The 17848-nt window shown below is 37.3% G+C and overlaps 1 protein-coding gene across 1 annotated transcript in view; it reads right to left on the minus strand.

Annotated features, from left to right (window-relative positions):
- utrn (utrophin) overlaps positions 1 to 17848 on the minus strand; it is a 341497-nt gene that overhangs the window by 249225 nt on the left and 74424 nt on the right. The window contains 3 exon segments of the mRNA XM_073822647.1: positions 547 to 750; positions 829 to 1010; positions 3945 to 4157. Of these exon segments, the coding sequence (XP_073678748.1) occupies positions 547 to 750; positions 829 to 1010; positions 3945 to 4157 (599 nt within the window).

Here is a 17848-nt window from a genome sequence, read left to right on the forward strand (position 1 = left end):
GCCTGAAGTTCGGTCACAATTTGAAAAAGCCGGTCATATTGGCAGTTCCCTAGCTGGGAACTAATTTCAGGCGCTGCGTGATATTACTGCGCCTGCTTCGGCCATGTTACGGCAGCAAACTTCCTTGACTATTACGCCGTAATGGAAGTGTAGTTCCTAATCTTATCGGCCTAGAAAATCGCAGCTTTATATTTTCTGCCGGTTTTAGTACATGATATAACTACAGAAGAGTCAAGTTTTAAATGGGACAAATACCGAAACTCGTTGGTCATTTTTGAACGCGATGCTATTGGTCTAATAGGATTCAATGATCTATGCTAAGCTATGCTAAAAGTGAAATCGCCAGAACAGGAGAACGGCTGAATGGATTTCAAAACGATAAAACTCAACTTATTAACTCGGGGGGAGTTGGCGAATGAGCCTATTTCCAAAAAAGTGGAGTGTTCTTTTAAATTTAACGTATTAAATTTATCTCCATGATTCCTGTATATACCCTGGAGTAACAGCTCACTAACAGTTACAAAAGACACTGTAACAGTCTGTCACAGGCATTCAAGTTCTAGTTGCATTATAACAGAGAAATCAAATGATTCTCTTACTTTGTGCTGCTCTATCTGGGCCACATATCCCTCCATGTCTCCTGCTATTGTCTCTTTCTCCATCTTACGGATCCGCCCCTCCGTCTGCGTCAGCCAATCGGAGAGCTGCTGGAGCTGCTGTTGCTGAAGGTCCATCAGAACTTCATGAAGTCTGGAGACAGAGAAGAGATGACAAATTCAAGCACACTCCTCAAACTGAAGAGTTCGGTAGGAATATTCGCATCCGTACCTGGACTGGCGATCCATGCTGGCGACCCGCAGGTTTTCCCAACGGGAGTTGAGCAGTGTCATCTGTTCTCGGATCTCATCCTCCTCTTCCTCACTAAGGTTGCCTTGAGCGATCAGCTGGTTTCCCGCCTGTAAGACGTTACCCACGCTGCTCTGGTGCGCTGTCAATTCCATCATAAAGGCCTGAGGAGACAAAACAACACATCAGTTACTAGGTCAACTACAAACCATCTTCACAGATGACTTAAACTTCTGTGTGTCTTATAATTTATCATAAAAACACTTGGCAGTTATCTGGATTCAAGTTGAAATCTTACTACAGGACTACAGTAATGGTCAAATCAACCACCAATAGTTACGTGAAAGTAATGGTGGTTGAAAGTGTAAAAACTGAAACATTTCTTTGCCCCTTTACTTCAAACAGAAGAACTAAAAGGACAATTTATGTTAACCATTCAAGTAGAACCGGAGTGCAGAGACAAACAGGTTCATGCTTCAGGAAAAGCCCATTGCTTAGAGGATCTCCAGCATTTGCCTTGCTTTTGTTTCTGCGTCAGTGCCTCATATTAGCCTTCACTTTCTGACAGGAATGTAAACCTCACCCTCCCGCTCTGGATCCATCAGTCAGGAGTGAGTTTATATGCCCCGGCTCTGCTGTCTGTCAGAGATCTCTCTGCCTCAGAGAATTCCTCACATTCCTGGCATGTTCAGAGCATGTTCTCCAACAGGACGGGAACACGGAGCATCTGAATACGGGTTGTGCTAACACTTAAAGTCCTCAGGTCAATCAGAAAGAGCAGTGGTGGACGGTGTAAAGAATTGTGTTAGTAATGTACTGAAATCCTATTTAAACTGCTTCTTGTAAGAATAAATTTAGTCCATATTACCTCCTACGGTTTTAGAGCTACAACCACCAAAACTCAAGTCAGACTTTTCTGATTCAGGCTGTTATATCTTTAACTGATCTGACTTACAGTTTTTGTAAAGCTAATGAGGAAAACAATCAAAACACAAGCTTTCATTGAGGGGGGTCAAAACTTTTGTACTTTTGTAAGACTTGTGAATTTAATCTGTCTATCTTTAGTAATGTTTAACGGATATCCTAGGACAATGTGATAAATCATCCTAGTAAAATGTTAATTTATGTTAGCAAAATGTTAAACATTGTTCACATGTTAAAAACATGTAAAAACATGCAAGAAACACTGTACAATATGCTAGAACAAAGCATGTTACATGCAACATGCTAATTTGTTACATCCATGTACAAACATATTAAATCATACTAGCTGAATATTGCTAACAATATGTTAAAACATGCTAAATCATGCTAGAAACATCATAAAACATGTTAAATTACTGTTACATGCTCAATCAGGTTAACATGTTGCTTAAACATGCATGAAACACATTGAAGTATGTTAATTCATGCTAGCAACATGATAAAACAAAACATGTTTGCAACATGCTAAATCGTGTTAAATCATGTTAGCAACATGGGAAATATTGATAACAGAATGTTAAATCATACTAGAAACATGTTAAATCACGTTCAGTCATGTTAACATGTTAAAATGTGCTAAATCTAATAATAAAATAAATCTAATAAAATAAAGCTAGCAACTTGATAAAACATGTTAGCAACATGCTAAATATTGCTAGCAAAATGTTAAAACATGCAAGAAATGAGGAAAACATGCTAAATCATGCTAAAATGTGTTAACAACATGCTAAAACATGCTAGAAATATGCTGAATCATTATAGTAACATTATAAAAACTAAACCTGTTGGCAAAATGCAAAATCATGCTAGCATTGTACCAAATATGGCTAGCAATAAAATGTTAAAGGAAGTTACAAATGTGAAAATATGCTAAATCATGTTAACAACATGTTAAAACATGCTAGAAATATGCTGAATCATTATAGTAACATTATAAAAACTAAACCTGTTGGCCAAAATGCAAAATCATCTTAGCAATGCACTAAATATTGCTAGCAACATGCTAAAACATACTAGAAACATGATAACATGCTAAATCAAGCTAGAAACATGCTAGAAACATGTTAAGTATTTGTTAACATGTTCAATCATGTTAATGGCATGCTAAAGCATGCCAACAATTGTTAGCAACAAGCTGAAACATACTAGAAATGTGTGAAAACATGCTAAAACGTTAAGTAATGCAAACATGCTCAATCATGTTAACATTTTAGAAACATGAAAACATGCTAAATCATTCTAGAAACATGCTAAAACATGTTAGGTAATGCTAGCATGCTTAATCATGCTAGTGACATAAAAACATGCTAAAACATGTTAAGTGATGCTTACATGCTCAATCTTGCTAACATCTTAGAAACATGTGAAAACATGCTAAATCATGCTAGAAACATGCTAAGTAATGCTAGCATGCTCAATCATGTTAGTAACATGCTAAAGCATGCTAGAAATTGCTAGCCACAAGCTAAAACATGCTAGAAATGTGTAAAAACATGCTAAAACATGTTAAGTAATGCTAACATGCTCAGTCATGTTAACAACGTCTTAGAAACATGTGAAAACATGCTAAATCATGTTAGAAACATGCTAAACAAGTAATGCTAACATGCGCAATCACGTTAACAACATGCTAGAGACATGTTAAAGTATGCTAAATCAAACTAGCAACATAAAATGTTAACAAAATAATTCATACTAAATGTAATGTTAAATCATGCTAACATGCTAAAACGTGCTAGTAACATGTTGACAACGTGCTAAATTGTTCTAGCAATGTTAATTTTTACTATTTTTTTTCTTTCTTTCTTTTAAATCACAGTTATGTTATACTTTTTCCGAAAAAATTAAATGAAAAGAGATTATCAGTTAAAGGTGGCACTTATAGCCAATCACCAGAAAGGGGCGTTTCCACTTATGATTGGGGAGTTGCCCGTGTTGCATGGCAGCCTTGTGAATTTGAGGGCGGAGCTATCAAGAAAAGGTGGGGTGGTCTATTTGGGTGGAGGCAAGTTTGTTTTGGTGAATTCAAATATCAACAATGTTTCTCAAAAACAGCTTACTGCACCTTTAAATGTTAACAATGTTTGTGTAGTGTTTTTGTGTGTGACGTGTACCTCATGTGTGTGGAACTGGTCTTTGACCTCCTCCACATCGTCGGACACGTCGTCCTGCATGTGCAGCGTGTCTTCGGCCGACAGCAGCCAGGTGAGCACCTCCTCCAGAGTGATCTGATACGTGTCCAGATTGACCTCCATGTCCACCTCCGTCAGTGTGCTGGGCGTCTCTGACCGTGTGCTGCTCACCACCGCTGCCTCTCCAGCCAATGCCTGCACAGAAACACACAGCTCATCAGAATTAAGTTAAGTAACATTACAGAAAACGTTAAGCACTACATAAAAAATTTAAATTTCAGTGAAGGTTTCAGATGTTTACACAGCCGGTGTCTTTGTGTGTTTTAGGAATACAAGTTAAACATTTGCATTCATGTTGAAAATGTTCAAATATTGTGACAAGACATCAATGACGTGTAGTGGTTCTTGAGCCACTGACTCCAGCTGCAGTCCACTCTTTGTGAATCTCCCCCACATTTTCGAATGGGTTTTGTTTCACAATTCTCTCCAGTGTGGCACTGCTTATCCCTATTGCTTGTACACTTTTTTTCTACCACATCTTTTCGCCTCTCTATTAATGTGCTTGGACAGAGAGCTCTGTGAACAGCCAGCCTCTTTTGCAATCACCTTTTGTGTCTTGCCCTCCTTGTGCAAGGTGTCAATGGTCGTCTTTTGGACAACTGTCAAATCAGCAGTCTTCCCCATGATCGTGTAGCCTACAGAACTAGACTGAGAGACCATTTAAAGGCCTTTGCAGGTGTTTTGAGTTAATTAGCTGATTAGAGTGTGGCACCAGGTGTCTTCAATACTGAACCTTTTCACAATATTCTAGTTTTCTGAGATACTGAATTGGGGTTTTCATTAGTTGTCAGTTATAATCATCAAAATTAAAAGAAATAAACACTTGAAATATATCAGTCTGTGTGGAATGAATGTATACATTATACAAGTTTCACTTCTTGAATGGAATTCGTGAAATAAATCAACTTTTTGAAGAAATTCTAATTATATGACCAGCACCTGTATTTAACATCTGACAGGAAGTCCTATAGACGTATTGCTAGCCTGTGCTTCTGTTGTGAGCTGACCTAGCATGCTATCATGGAAAACTCCATATAAAGCTGATTTCTGAACTATTCTTTTCTTTTCAAACACCCACAGGAAAATGAGTTATGGAAAAAGCCGTTACTGAAGTTCAAGGGTCTGAGCCGCACACTCAAAACAAGAAGCGCTGCAAGAATTACAAGCAGGACCTTCAGACGCAGACAACACTGCTTTTGGCACGTGTTCCCAGCTGACTAAACACACCGGCTAACAGCACAACAGGGCCGGTCATGTGATATCATTCACATTCTCAGATGTTTATGTCCCACGCCTTAAAAACTGACAGCTTTTCTAAACCAGGCGACCTACATTCCTCAGCACGCCCATGAAGGAAATGTCACAGCTCATTGATAAGAGTGAAACACTAATCGACCACTAATTGTGTGAGTCTGATGGTAACAGAGGCAGGTTTTTCTTCATGGCGTGAACGCCATTGTGTTGTATAATAAAAGAGGCAGAATCAGATAATGAACCTGTCCGATCTGAGATCTTACATCGGGGAACCAAACGGCACCACACCCGAAAGCTCTGGGAAAAATTGTCAAAGTGCATCAAAAGAGAGATACAAAATCATTACAATAGAAAGAGGCTTATACTGATAACTGGAATACAAAGGCAGCAATGCCCTAGGGAGTATGACATGAACTTTAAAGCAGACAATGTCAAAAACATGGTATTGCTATGGCAATGTATACAAAAATAATGTGGTATTACCATAGTGCAGGTACAAAAAGCACTGACATGACAGATGCCAAGAACATGACATTACCATTGAACCAGGTCAAAAAAAATTGTATTGCCAAATTGTAAGTGGAAAAAAACATGGTATTACCATGGTACTAGATCTAAAAAACATAGCATTTCCATCATACAAGTAAAAAACAAACAAACAATAGTATTACCATAGTACAAGAATACAAGAATCATGGCATTGTCATGAGAGATGACAAGAACAATATATTACCATAGTACCAAATTAAAAAAAAACATGCTATTGTCATAGTATAAGTGAAAAACATGGTATTCCCATCATACAAGTCAAAAAGCATGGTATTAGCATGGTGTAAGTACAATAATCATGGCACTGTCATGGTATTACCATGGTACCAGATAAAAAAAAAAAAAAAACATGTTATTGTCATAGTATAAGTGAAAAAAACATGGTACTCCCATCATACAAATGAAAACATGGTATTACCATGGTGCAATTAAAAAAAAAAGTAAAAAAATAAAAAATAAAATAATAATTTGTCATGATGGATGTCAAGAACATGGTTTTACCATTGCACCAGATCCAAAAAACATGGTACTTCCATCATACAACTAAAAAAAACATGGTACTACCATTGTGAAAGTACAAGAATCATGGCATTGTCATGAGAGATGACAAAAAACATGGTATTACCATAGTACCAGATCCAAAAAAAATGACATTGCCATAGTGTAAGTGAAATACCATGGTCTTTCCATCATACAAATAAAAACATGGTATTACCATGGTAATACACAAGAATCATGGCATTGTCACGGAATATATCAAGAGCATGGTACTGCCATTTTACCAGATCCAAAAAAAACATGCTATTGACAGTATAAATGAAAAAACATGGCAATTTCCATGGTGCAAGTAAAAAAAAACATGACATTGCCATGATAAACGTCAGAAACATAGTATTATCATGAAAAAAAAAACATGTTATTGTCATAGTATAAATAAAAAAAAACATGGTACTTCCATCATACAAAGGAACATGGTATTACCATGGTGCAAGTCAAAGAAAACATGCCATTGTCATGAAAGATGACAAGAATATGGTATTACCATAGTACCAGATCCAAAAAAACATGGTATTTTCATCATACAAGACAAAAAACATGGTACTACCATTGTGCAAGTACAAGAATCATGGCATTGTCATGAGAGATGACAAGAACATGGTATTACCATGGTACCTGATCCAAAAAAAAAAAACATGGTACTGCCATTATACAATTAAAAAAAACATGGTACTACCATTGTGCAATTATAAGAATCATGGCATTGTCATGATAGACATCAAGAACACGGTATTACCATGGTAACAGATCCAAAAAATGTGGTATTTCCATCATACAAGTAAAAAAAAAACAAAAAAAACATGGTATTCCTGTGGTGCATGTGCAAGAATCATAGCATTCCCATGAGAGATGACAAGAACGTGATATTACCATTGCACCAGATTTAAAAAAAAAAACATGGTATTGCCATAGTATAAGTGAAAAAAACCTGGTCTTTCCATCATACAAATAAAAACATGTAAGTGCAAGTACACGAATCATGCTATTGCCATGGTATAGGTTTAAAGAAAAACATATTACCATGGTGCAATTTTTTAAAAGCATGCCATTGTCATGATAAATATCAAGAACGTTGTATTACCATGGTTTGATATCCCAATAAAACATGGTATTGACATTGTAGTTTAAATACATGTTATTACATTGTGTCATGTCCAACAAAAAGTATTGTCATAGCGAAACTTAAAAACTATAGTAATAACACGGTGCAATACAAAATAAGCATGTCACTGTAATGATAGATGTCAAGAACATAGTATTCACACTGTGCCACACCAAAAAACATGGCACTGCTATTGCACAGTTTTAAGACACAATTTGGTCATAACAAAGCAAAAACATGCTGACACATTGACAGGTGAGGCCAACTATTATAGGTTTAGTAGAACAGACTGTCACCATTTCAAAAGACTGGATCTCATCTGAACAAGGAAAAAGTCATTTTAACAGAGCTCTCACAGAGAAAGGACATTTAAACTGTTAATAGTAGCAACTGAGTTCTCAAGCAAGGCTTTGTTCCTTGAACAAATGCACAGAGAACAGCCCTCATCTGGAGGAAAAGGTCATCCGATGAAAATATTCCGCTGGAATTCCCAACTCAATCCCACATGCTGGATAAAACGCTCTTCTTTCTGTTCAACTGTAAGACAGTGTGTGCTTGGAGGGCGGTGAAGCAAAGCTGGAATGAGGAGCATTGAAATATTTGTGGTCTGACAAAGGCAGAACCACCCAAATGCCCCACAGCGTCCCAGCAGATGCCTGCCTCAACCCTACATATACAGTAGTCAACCAGAAAACCAAAGATCATCAGTAAACATTTATCCTGACTATTTTTCAGAAAGATAAACTGCAAAGTTTTGAGAGTGACAACTGTATTTAACTGCGAATGGGAATCCCCAAATTATCATTCCAGTGTCAAAATTTAAAATATAAGGTATGAAAGGTCATGCACAATTACGAAAATAGTCAAGGTTTAAGTCTGTTGTTAAAGGTTGACATTAAAGGGCTTTAGAGTGAAACCGATCAATCATGATTCATTCTAATGCATCAGTTGACTTCAGAGATCTGCAGTCAATCCAGTTTCAGTGGCCAGACAAGCAGCTCATTTGGTTAATAAAAGCATTAAAGGTTAATTACTGTAAGCTGCCAGATATGCATTGCTATTCACACACACACACGCAGCTCGTATCACACCATTACTGATATAGAGAGCAAAACTAGGGCTGCACAACGGTCAAGTTTTGACCATGGTAATGTTATATTACACAAAAGCATGGACCATAGTACTTACAGTTGAAGTCAAATATTTACTGCAAAGTTTCTGCAAAATTCTACCAAAATAAGAGGGATCTTTCAAAATGCATGTTATTTTTTTTTTTATTTAGTACTGACCTGAATAAGATATTTCACATGAAAGATGTTTACATATAATCCACTAGAGAAAATAATAGTTGAAATTATAAAAATGACCCCGTTCAAAAGTTTACATACACTTGATTCTAATACTAAAGTGTTGTTACCTGAATGATCCACAGCTGTTTGTTTAGTGACAGCTGTTTATAAGTCTCTTGTTTGTCCTGAACAGTTAAACTGCCTGCTGTTCTTCAGAAAAGTCCTTCAGATCCTATAAATTCTTTGGTTTTCCAGCATTTTCGTGTGTTTGAACCCTTTCCAACAATAAACGTATGATTTTGAGATCCATCTTTTTACACTGAGGACAACTGAGAGACTCATACGCAGGGCTCGAAATTGCGACCGTTTTGGTCGCATATGCTCCCAAAATTTAATCTGCGCGACCTCAAAATGCATTTGGGAGCATATGTGCGAGTGCTAGAATTTGTTGCGGTGCGACTTGGTTTCATTTCTTTACAAAACTTTGGCTAGCCTAACTACTGTACAGACTGCTGTGAGCTGATGCAGTGACAGGTTCGCCGTTCTCTCTTTTGATTGTGGACAATTAAAAGGTCTCCACAGTCTGCTTTTGAAGAAATCTGTATATTTTGTGCTACAGCGTACTTTGTCAGATACAATTCTGGCGCCTCCGTCTCATTATACTGTACAATGCGGCATACATTCACATCAAATGATAACTCAGCGGCACTCACGCAGGGGTGTAATTTCCACTGGGGACACGCTTTTCAAAATCCCGTTTGTGTCCTCCCACTTTCAAATGGTTTTGTTAAAGTAATCTCTTGTATTGTAGAATGCACGCTCTGCGCTGCTGAGAGTTTCGCGCGGTCGTTAAAACGAAACCAAAAGTAAAACGCGCATTCAAAAGCAATTTTAACACCCAACGTTTAGAGAGCGACATCCCAATGCGCGCAAATTAGGCTACATAAAATATCTAGGCAGTTATTAGTATATGGGCTATAATAAGTTGTGTAGTTGTCTATAGCTCTGTATCATGCTTGAAAAATTCGGTCTCTATTTGCACTTCGAATATTGAAAGAGTAGCCTACTTTGATCATGCCTGCATTTATTGTCTATACACGACGAAAGAAGTGTCGTTTATTGTTGTTTATACTGTAGATTGTTTAAAAATGCAGTGGTTGCCTCTAATTTAAATGGCTCTACCTATAGTAGAGAAAATAAACACCTTGTTCATGTACTCATATAAATAGTCATATTTACTCATAAAAATACATAAATGCTTTCAGAATTAGCCCATTTGCTTATAAAACATCTGCAATCAGAATTGGCCATGAAGAATCAAGTTTAGCACATTACTTAAAAGAAATTAGGTGCTCCTAATTTTTTTTTTTTTTGGTGCTCTTAACTTTTCGAAGTTGGGAGCACCAGTGCTACCAAGTAAAAAAGTTAATTTCGAGCCCTGATATGCAACTATTACAGAAGGTTCAAAAGCTCACTGATGCTTCAAAAAGAAATACGATGCATTAAGAGCCGGGGGGTGAAAACTTTTGAAATTTGAAGATCAGAGTAAATTTAACTTATTTTGTCTTCTGGGAAACTTGTAAGTACCTTCTGTAGCTTCTGAAGGGCAGAACTAAATGAAAAAAATATGATATTTAGGCAAAATAAGAAAAATGTACATATCTTCATTTTGTTCAAAAGTTTTCACCCCCAGGTCTTAATGCATTGTTTTCCCTTCTGGAGCATCAGTGAGCATTTGAACCTTCTGTAATAGCTACATATGAGTCCAGTGTTGCCAGATTTGCGGTTTTACACAAACTCAAACACACGTGAAGCTCACAGTGATTTCAGCATCTGCATTTCCCTAAATGAGGACATGAAAACATGAACTTGCATGTTTCGAGTCGCTTCAGAGCTTTACACCGTTTCATTTGAAAATCATTACAACACACGTGAATAAATTTTAATGGAAACATATTACTATGATGTACTTAAGTAATATTACTGTTATTTGTAAGAAATATCATTCAAGATTTTTTTTTTCATCCATGTTTATACATTAAACACAAGGTTTCATTGTGCAGAGTCTTATTTCAGAAAAAATGTAATGTTTTGTTGTAAATTAATTGTTATATATCCTATATTTTAAGATTTTTGTTTATAAGATTGAAAAATTGTTAAATGTTTATTAATCCATTCAATCTGACACATTTTTTATGATAAATTTGTAATAATACAAAATAAACAAAATGGAAAACAGAATTTAAGGAAAAATAAAAATTAAAAGGCCCTAAATTAAAAGTTAAAAAAATAAAATTTAATTTAATTAATAATTCATTTATAGATTCATTCTCAGGGACTAACAAACATGTGGAAAACTTGCATATTAATGCTAAATGAATATTTTGATATATACTGATATAGTATGATATGGAAAAAAATATTGTCATAATATTTCTGGCCGTATCGCCCAGTCCTAATGTTTACATTTATCATGAAAAGTACTGAAAATGAAAATGAGGAAAATAAAAAAATACAATAAAATACAGATTAAATAATTAAAAATGCACATATATAGCTTAAGTTTCGCTAAAATAAAAAAATAAATAAAAAACAGAATAAATAAAAATAAAATGTTTATTTTAAATTGCATTAATGATATAAATCAGATGTCAACTGTGTTTGGACATGGGCTAGTTTTCATTGTTCTTGTGCGGGTTTTGAGTAAGCTTTATCTGAGACCTGGCAACCCTGTATGAGTCTCTCAGTCGTCCTCAGTGTGAAAAGATGGATCTCAAAATCATACAGCCATTGTTGGAAAGAGTTCAAATACACAAAAATGCTGTAAAACCATATAATTTATAGGACCTAAAAGATTTTTCTGAAGAACAGTGGGCAGTTTAACTGTTCAGGACAAACAAGGGACTCATGAACAACTATCACAAAAAAAAAAAAAAAAAAAAAAAAAAGCTGTGAATCATTCAGGTCAAGTCAAGTCAAGTCACCTTTATTTATATAGCGCCTTTTACAATACAGATTGTGTCAAAGCAACTGCACAGTATTTAAACAGCACAATAGTGTGTAAGTAACGCATTATTGTAACAATCAATTTTCAGTTAAAGGCAGTTCATCAATGAATTCAGTGATATCATCGTCAGTTCAGTTCAAATAGTATACGATATCGCTGGAAAATGTCCCCAACTAAGCAAGCCAGAGGCGACAGCGGCAAGGAACCAAAACTCCACAGGTGACAGAAATGGAGAAAAAAACCTTGGGAGAAACCAGGCTCAGTCGGGGGACCAGTTCTCCTCTGGCCAGACCAAACAACAGTTTGTACCAATGTCTGATTGTAGAGAACTCATCAGGATCCTGTGGTGTAGTGCCAATGGCCGTCAAGGTTGACGAGGTCTTTATTGATGATCCGCCTTGGAGCTCATCTGGTTGACATCCACGGCTATTGAAGTCATCTCTAGGTGGTGATCCACGATCTAAGCTGGGTACGGACTGGATCCGGGGGACTGGAGTGACCATCTGATCCAGATACAGGCTGGATCTGGTGGCTACGGTGACCTCGGAATAAGAATGAAACAGACTAATATTAGCGTAGATGCCATTCTTTTTACGATGCAACGAGTGCATCAGGTGTTATGGGAGGTGTTTTCGGTTCCGGTTGACCTAATTAATGCAGCCTAACAATCCTTTAACGGATTTGAATTATAGAAATGTGTTAATGATTTTATGTGTAAGCCAGGTTAAAGAGATGTGTCTTTAATCTAGATTTAAACTGACAGAGTGTGTCTGCCTCCCGAACAGTGTTAGGTAGATTGTTCCAGAGTTTAGGCGCTAGATAAGAAAATGATCTGCCGCCGGCAGTTGATTTTGATATTCTAGGTATTATCAAATTGCCAGAATTTTGAGAACGCAGCGGACGTGAAGGACTATAATACGATAGGAGCTCGTTCAAGTACTGAGGAGCTAAACCATTGAGGGCTTTATAAGTAATTAGCAAGATTTTAAAATCTATACGATGTTTAATAGGGAGCCAATGCAGTGCTGACAGAACCGGGCTAATATGGTCATACTTTCTGGTTCTAGTAAGAACTCTAGCTGCTGCATTTTGGACCAGCTGGAGTTTGTTTATTAAGCGTGCAGAACAACCACCCAATAAAGCATTACAATAATCTATCCTTGAGGTCATGAACGCATGAATTAATGTTTCAGCATTTGACATTGATAGCATAGGTCGTAATTTCGATATATTTTTAAGATGGAAAAATGCGGTTTTGCAGATGCTAGAAATGTGGCTCTCAAAGGAGAGATTGCTATCGAATAGGACGCCTAGGTTCCTAACTGATGATGACGAATTTACAGAGCAGCCATCTAGTATTAGACTGTGTTTTAGGTCATTACTTGTGGAGGTTTTAGGTCCAATAATTAATACCTCTGTTTTTTCAGAATTTAACAGTAAGAAGTTATTCGCCATCCAGTTTTTAATATCAGCTATGCATTCTGTTAGTTTTTCGAATGGATATGTTTTGCCGGGCTGCGAAGAAATATAGAGCTGAGTATCATCAGCGTAACAATGAAAGCTAACACCATGTTTCCTGATGATATCTCCCAAGGGTAACATGTAAAGCGTAAAAAGTAATGGCCCTAGCACTGAGCCTTGAGGTACTCCATACTGCACTTGCGATCTAAATGATACCTCTTCATTTATTGCCACAAACTGATGACGGTCAGACAAGTACGATTTGAACCATGCCAGTGCACTACCACTAATGCCTACATAATTTTCAAGTCTATTTAAAAGAATGTTGTGGTCAATAGTATCAAATGCGGCACTAAGATCCAGTAGCACTAATAGAGAGATGCAACCACGATCGCTTGACAATAGCAGGTCATTTGTTACTCTAATTAGAGCAGTCTCAGTACTATGATATGGTCTAAAACCTGACTGGAAATCCTCGCAGATACCATTTTTCTCTAAGAAGGAGCATAATTGTGAGGATACTACCTTTTCTAGTATCTTTGACAGAAAAGGGAGATTCAAAATTGGTCTGTAGTTAATTAATTCATAGGGGTCAAGTTGTGGTTTTTTAATGAGTGGCTTAATAACAGCTATTTTGAAGGTTTTGGGGACATATCCTAATGATAGTGACGAATTAATAATATTCAGAAGAGGATCTATGACTTCTGGAAGTACCTCCTTTAGTAGCTTAGATGGAATAGGGTCTAACATACATGTTGTGGGTTTAGATGATTTAACAAGTTTATACAATTCCTCCTCTCCTATAATAGAGAATGAGTGGAATTGTTCCTCAGGAGATCTACAACGCACTATCTGATGCGATACTGTAGCGGGCGGCTGTATGGTTACAATTTTATCTCTAATAGTGTCTATCTTGGAGGTAAAGTACGTCATAAAGTCATTACTGCTGTGCTTTTGGGAAATGTCTAAACCTGTTGCTGCAATATTTTTAGTTAATTTAACCACAGTATTGAACAAATACCTAGGGTTATGTTTGTTTTCTTCTAAGAGAGATGAAAAGTAATCCGATCTGGCAGTTTTTAATGCTTTCCTATAAGATAAATTACATTCACGCCAAGCAGTACGAAAAACCTCTAGTTTTGTTTTCCTCCAGCTGCGTTCCATTTTTCGTGCTTTTCTCTTTAGGGCGCGGGTATGATCGTTATACCACGGTGTTACACTGTTTTTCTTAATCTTTTTTAGGCGCACTGGAGCAACTGTATCTAAAGTGCTAGAAAAGAGAGAGTCCATAGTTTCTATTACATCATCAAGTTTTTCTGAGCTATTGGATATGCTGAGGAATTCAGATAAGTCAGGAAGATTACTTACAAAGCAGTCTTTTGTAGTAGAAGTGATGGTTCTACCGTATTTGTAGCAAGGAATTGAATTAACAGTTTTAGCTATCTGGATTATACAAGAGACTAGATAATGATCTGAGATATCATCGCTTTGCTGCAGAATTTCAACGCCATTAACATCAATTCCATGTGACAGTATTAAATCTAGAGTATGATTTCGGCAATGAGTAGGACCTGACACGTGTTGTCTAACCCCAATCGAGTTCAAAATATCTATAAATGCTGTTCCTAATGCATCTTTTTCATTATCAACATGGATGTTAAAATCACCCACTATTAAGACTTTATCTGCGGCCAGCACTAATTCGGATAGAAAATCAGCAAATTCTTTAATAAAGTCTGTATGGTGCCCTGGTGGCCTGTATACAGTAGCTAACACAAACGTCACAGGGGATTTATCATTAGTACTTGTTTCTCTGGATAATGCTATATGAAGCACCATAACTTCAAACGAGTTATAATTGAAGCCCGTTCTCTGAGAGACATTGAGAATACTGCTATAAATAGTAGAAACACCTCCTCCTTTACCTTTTAGACGCGGTTCATGTTTATAACAGTAATCTTGGGGGGTGGACTCGTTTAAAATAATGTAATCGTCTGGTTTTAGCCAGGTTTCTGTCAAACAGAGCACATCTAGGTTATGATCAGTGATCATATCATTTACAAAAAGTGCTTTCGTAGAAAGGGACCTGATATTCAATAAGCCAAGCTTTATCAATTGTTTCTCTGTATTATATATATTTTTTATTTGTTGAACATCAATTAAATTGTTAGTCTTGATTTGATTCAGGCGTTTTTTGTGTTTTCTAGCTCGGGGAACAGACACAGTCTCTATAGAGTGATATCTAGGTGAAAGGGTCTCTATGTGCTGAGAATTAACTGATTTCTGTGACGTGAGGCGGCTAGCAGATGGTCGGTTTAGCCAGTCTGTCTGCTTCCTGACCTGGGCCCCAGTGAGTCAAGTGCAAACTCTAAGACTATGTGCCATATTTCTAGATAGAAGAGATGCTCCACATCCGGAGGGATGAAGACCATCTCTTTTCAACAGGTCAGGTCTGCCCCAAAAGCTTGTCCAATTGTCTATGAAACCTATGTTATTTTGCGGGCACCACTTTGACATCCAGCCATGGAGTGACCACAGTCTACTGTGAATCTCGTCACCACGATAAGCCGGGAGGGGACCAGAGCATATTACAGTGTCTGACATCGTACTTGCAAGTTCACACACCTCTTTAACATTATTTTTAGTGATCTCCGACTGGCGAAGTCGAACATCATTAGCGCCGACGTGAATAACAATCTTACTGAATTTACGTTTAGCATTAGCCAGCACTTTTAAATTTGCCAAGATGTCAGGTGCTCTGGCTCCCGGTAAACATTGGACTATGTTGGCTGGTGTCTCTATTTTCACGTTCCGTACAATAGAATCGCCAATTACTAGAGCACTTTCATCAGGTTTCTCAGTGGGTGCTTCACTGAGTGGGGAGAACCTGTTTGATGTTCTGATCGGAACGGAAGAGCGGTGTTTTGACCCGCGACTATGCCGCCTCACAGTCACCCAATTGCCCTGCTGCATGGGCGTTGTTACCGGAACCGAACAATGTACAGGGCTTTCTGAGCTAGTCACATCCAAAACCGTATCTAAGGCCCTCACATTCTTACTATCCTCCATTAAAGTTTGGATGCGTGACTCTAGTTCTGAAATCTTCTCTGTCAGCCTGACTATATTCCTGCATTTATCACATGTATAAGGCTCACTGCTGACAGAGATAGATAAGCTATACATGTGGCAAGCAGTGCAGACTACAATTGTAGGAGAAGAAGCCATTACTCACCGTGATTGTAGAATGATTTCAACTTACCAATGTTGTTAGAGTTCCTGAAGAACAGATCAGGGGGAGAAAAAACGGAACGGAACCGGCTAAAAGAGTACTAACGATATTAAACACGAGAAAAAATAAATAAAAACGTGAATGGAACGCAGATGGCAAGTTAACCGGCCAGCGCAATGCTAAAAATAGTAAACAAGAGTTAAAAGCGTGAATGGAGTGCGAGCGGCAAATTAACCGGCTATGGAATGCTAACGTGCTGCACTCGTGATTATAGAGTAAGGCGAACAATCAAATTAGTCAGATTAGTTTGATGGATAAGACCAGAAATCAAATTAAGCTATATCTATCAATTTAAAACGGCAGAATTAACAATAAGATAGAGAGTCCAGTAGAAAATCCAGTAGAAAAACGAAGCTGCAGAGAGCTAACGTTACAAACAAACAGACCACACTGCAGCCAACACAGGTAACAACACAGTATGAAAAACCAAGTGTATGAAAACTGTTGAACTGGGTCATTTTTATAAATTCAACTAGTATTTTCTGTCAACATATTTTATGTGAGTAAAAGGTCCATAATAAAATAATAAAAAAAACATGCATTTAGGTTAAATAATTAACATTTTGCAGATTCTGCAAGGTGTATGTAAATTTTTGACACAGTATTTGCATGGTACTCGTAAATCTACTTCAATCAATGCTATGTTAGAACTATGACATTACCATGATAAATGTAGATAAAAGCATGGTATTACCATGGTACAGGCCCAAAAACAAACTATTACCATGTTCCTTTCTGGTACTTTTTACAGCGTTTGTACAGTTATGCAAAAAAAAAAAGTGTCAGAGAAAATCCACCAATCTCTGACTGCCTGTGTTTACAATATCGCAATATATATATACACACACACACACACACACACACACACACCCCACATCTGTATGACTCACTCTTACCAGTGAAAGCAGAAGGCAGAGAGGAAGAGCGAGAGAGTGCATGAGAAAGAGAGAAAAGGAAACTACTAGAAGTGGAGTCATTTATTGGCACCAGAGTGTGATGCCCATTTTCCACAGGCAGTTCCTCATCAGAAAACACCAGAATAACAACAACCGCTTTTCAACTGCCATTGCACTTTTTTGTTCCATGTGAATTCCCATCGTGCTCTTTCTCCACTCGTTTATTTAATGCAAAGCTGCACATGCGTCTGCATGAAGTCATGGTTTCCCCTAGCGTTCGCAGTGAGCTGCATTGCAAGTGGCTGTGTTAAATATATCTGTACATCTGCGCTGTATAACACTTCATTATGATGTGCCCATCTGAACAGCTGAAGCCATCTGTTAAAACTCATGCGTCCCATTTGCCACTGGGACCATCAAT

Source organism: Garra rufa, chromosome 18 (assembly GCF_049309525.1).
Source record: "Garra rufa chromosome 18, GarRuf1.0, whole genome shotgun sequence".
Lineage (NCBI taxonomy): Eukaryota > Metazoa > Chordata > Actinopteri > Cypriniformes > Cyprinidae > Garra > Garra rufa.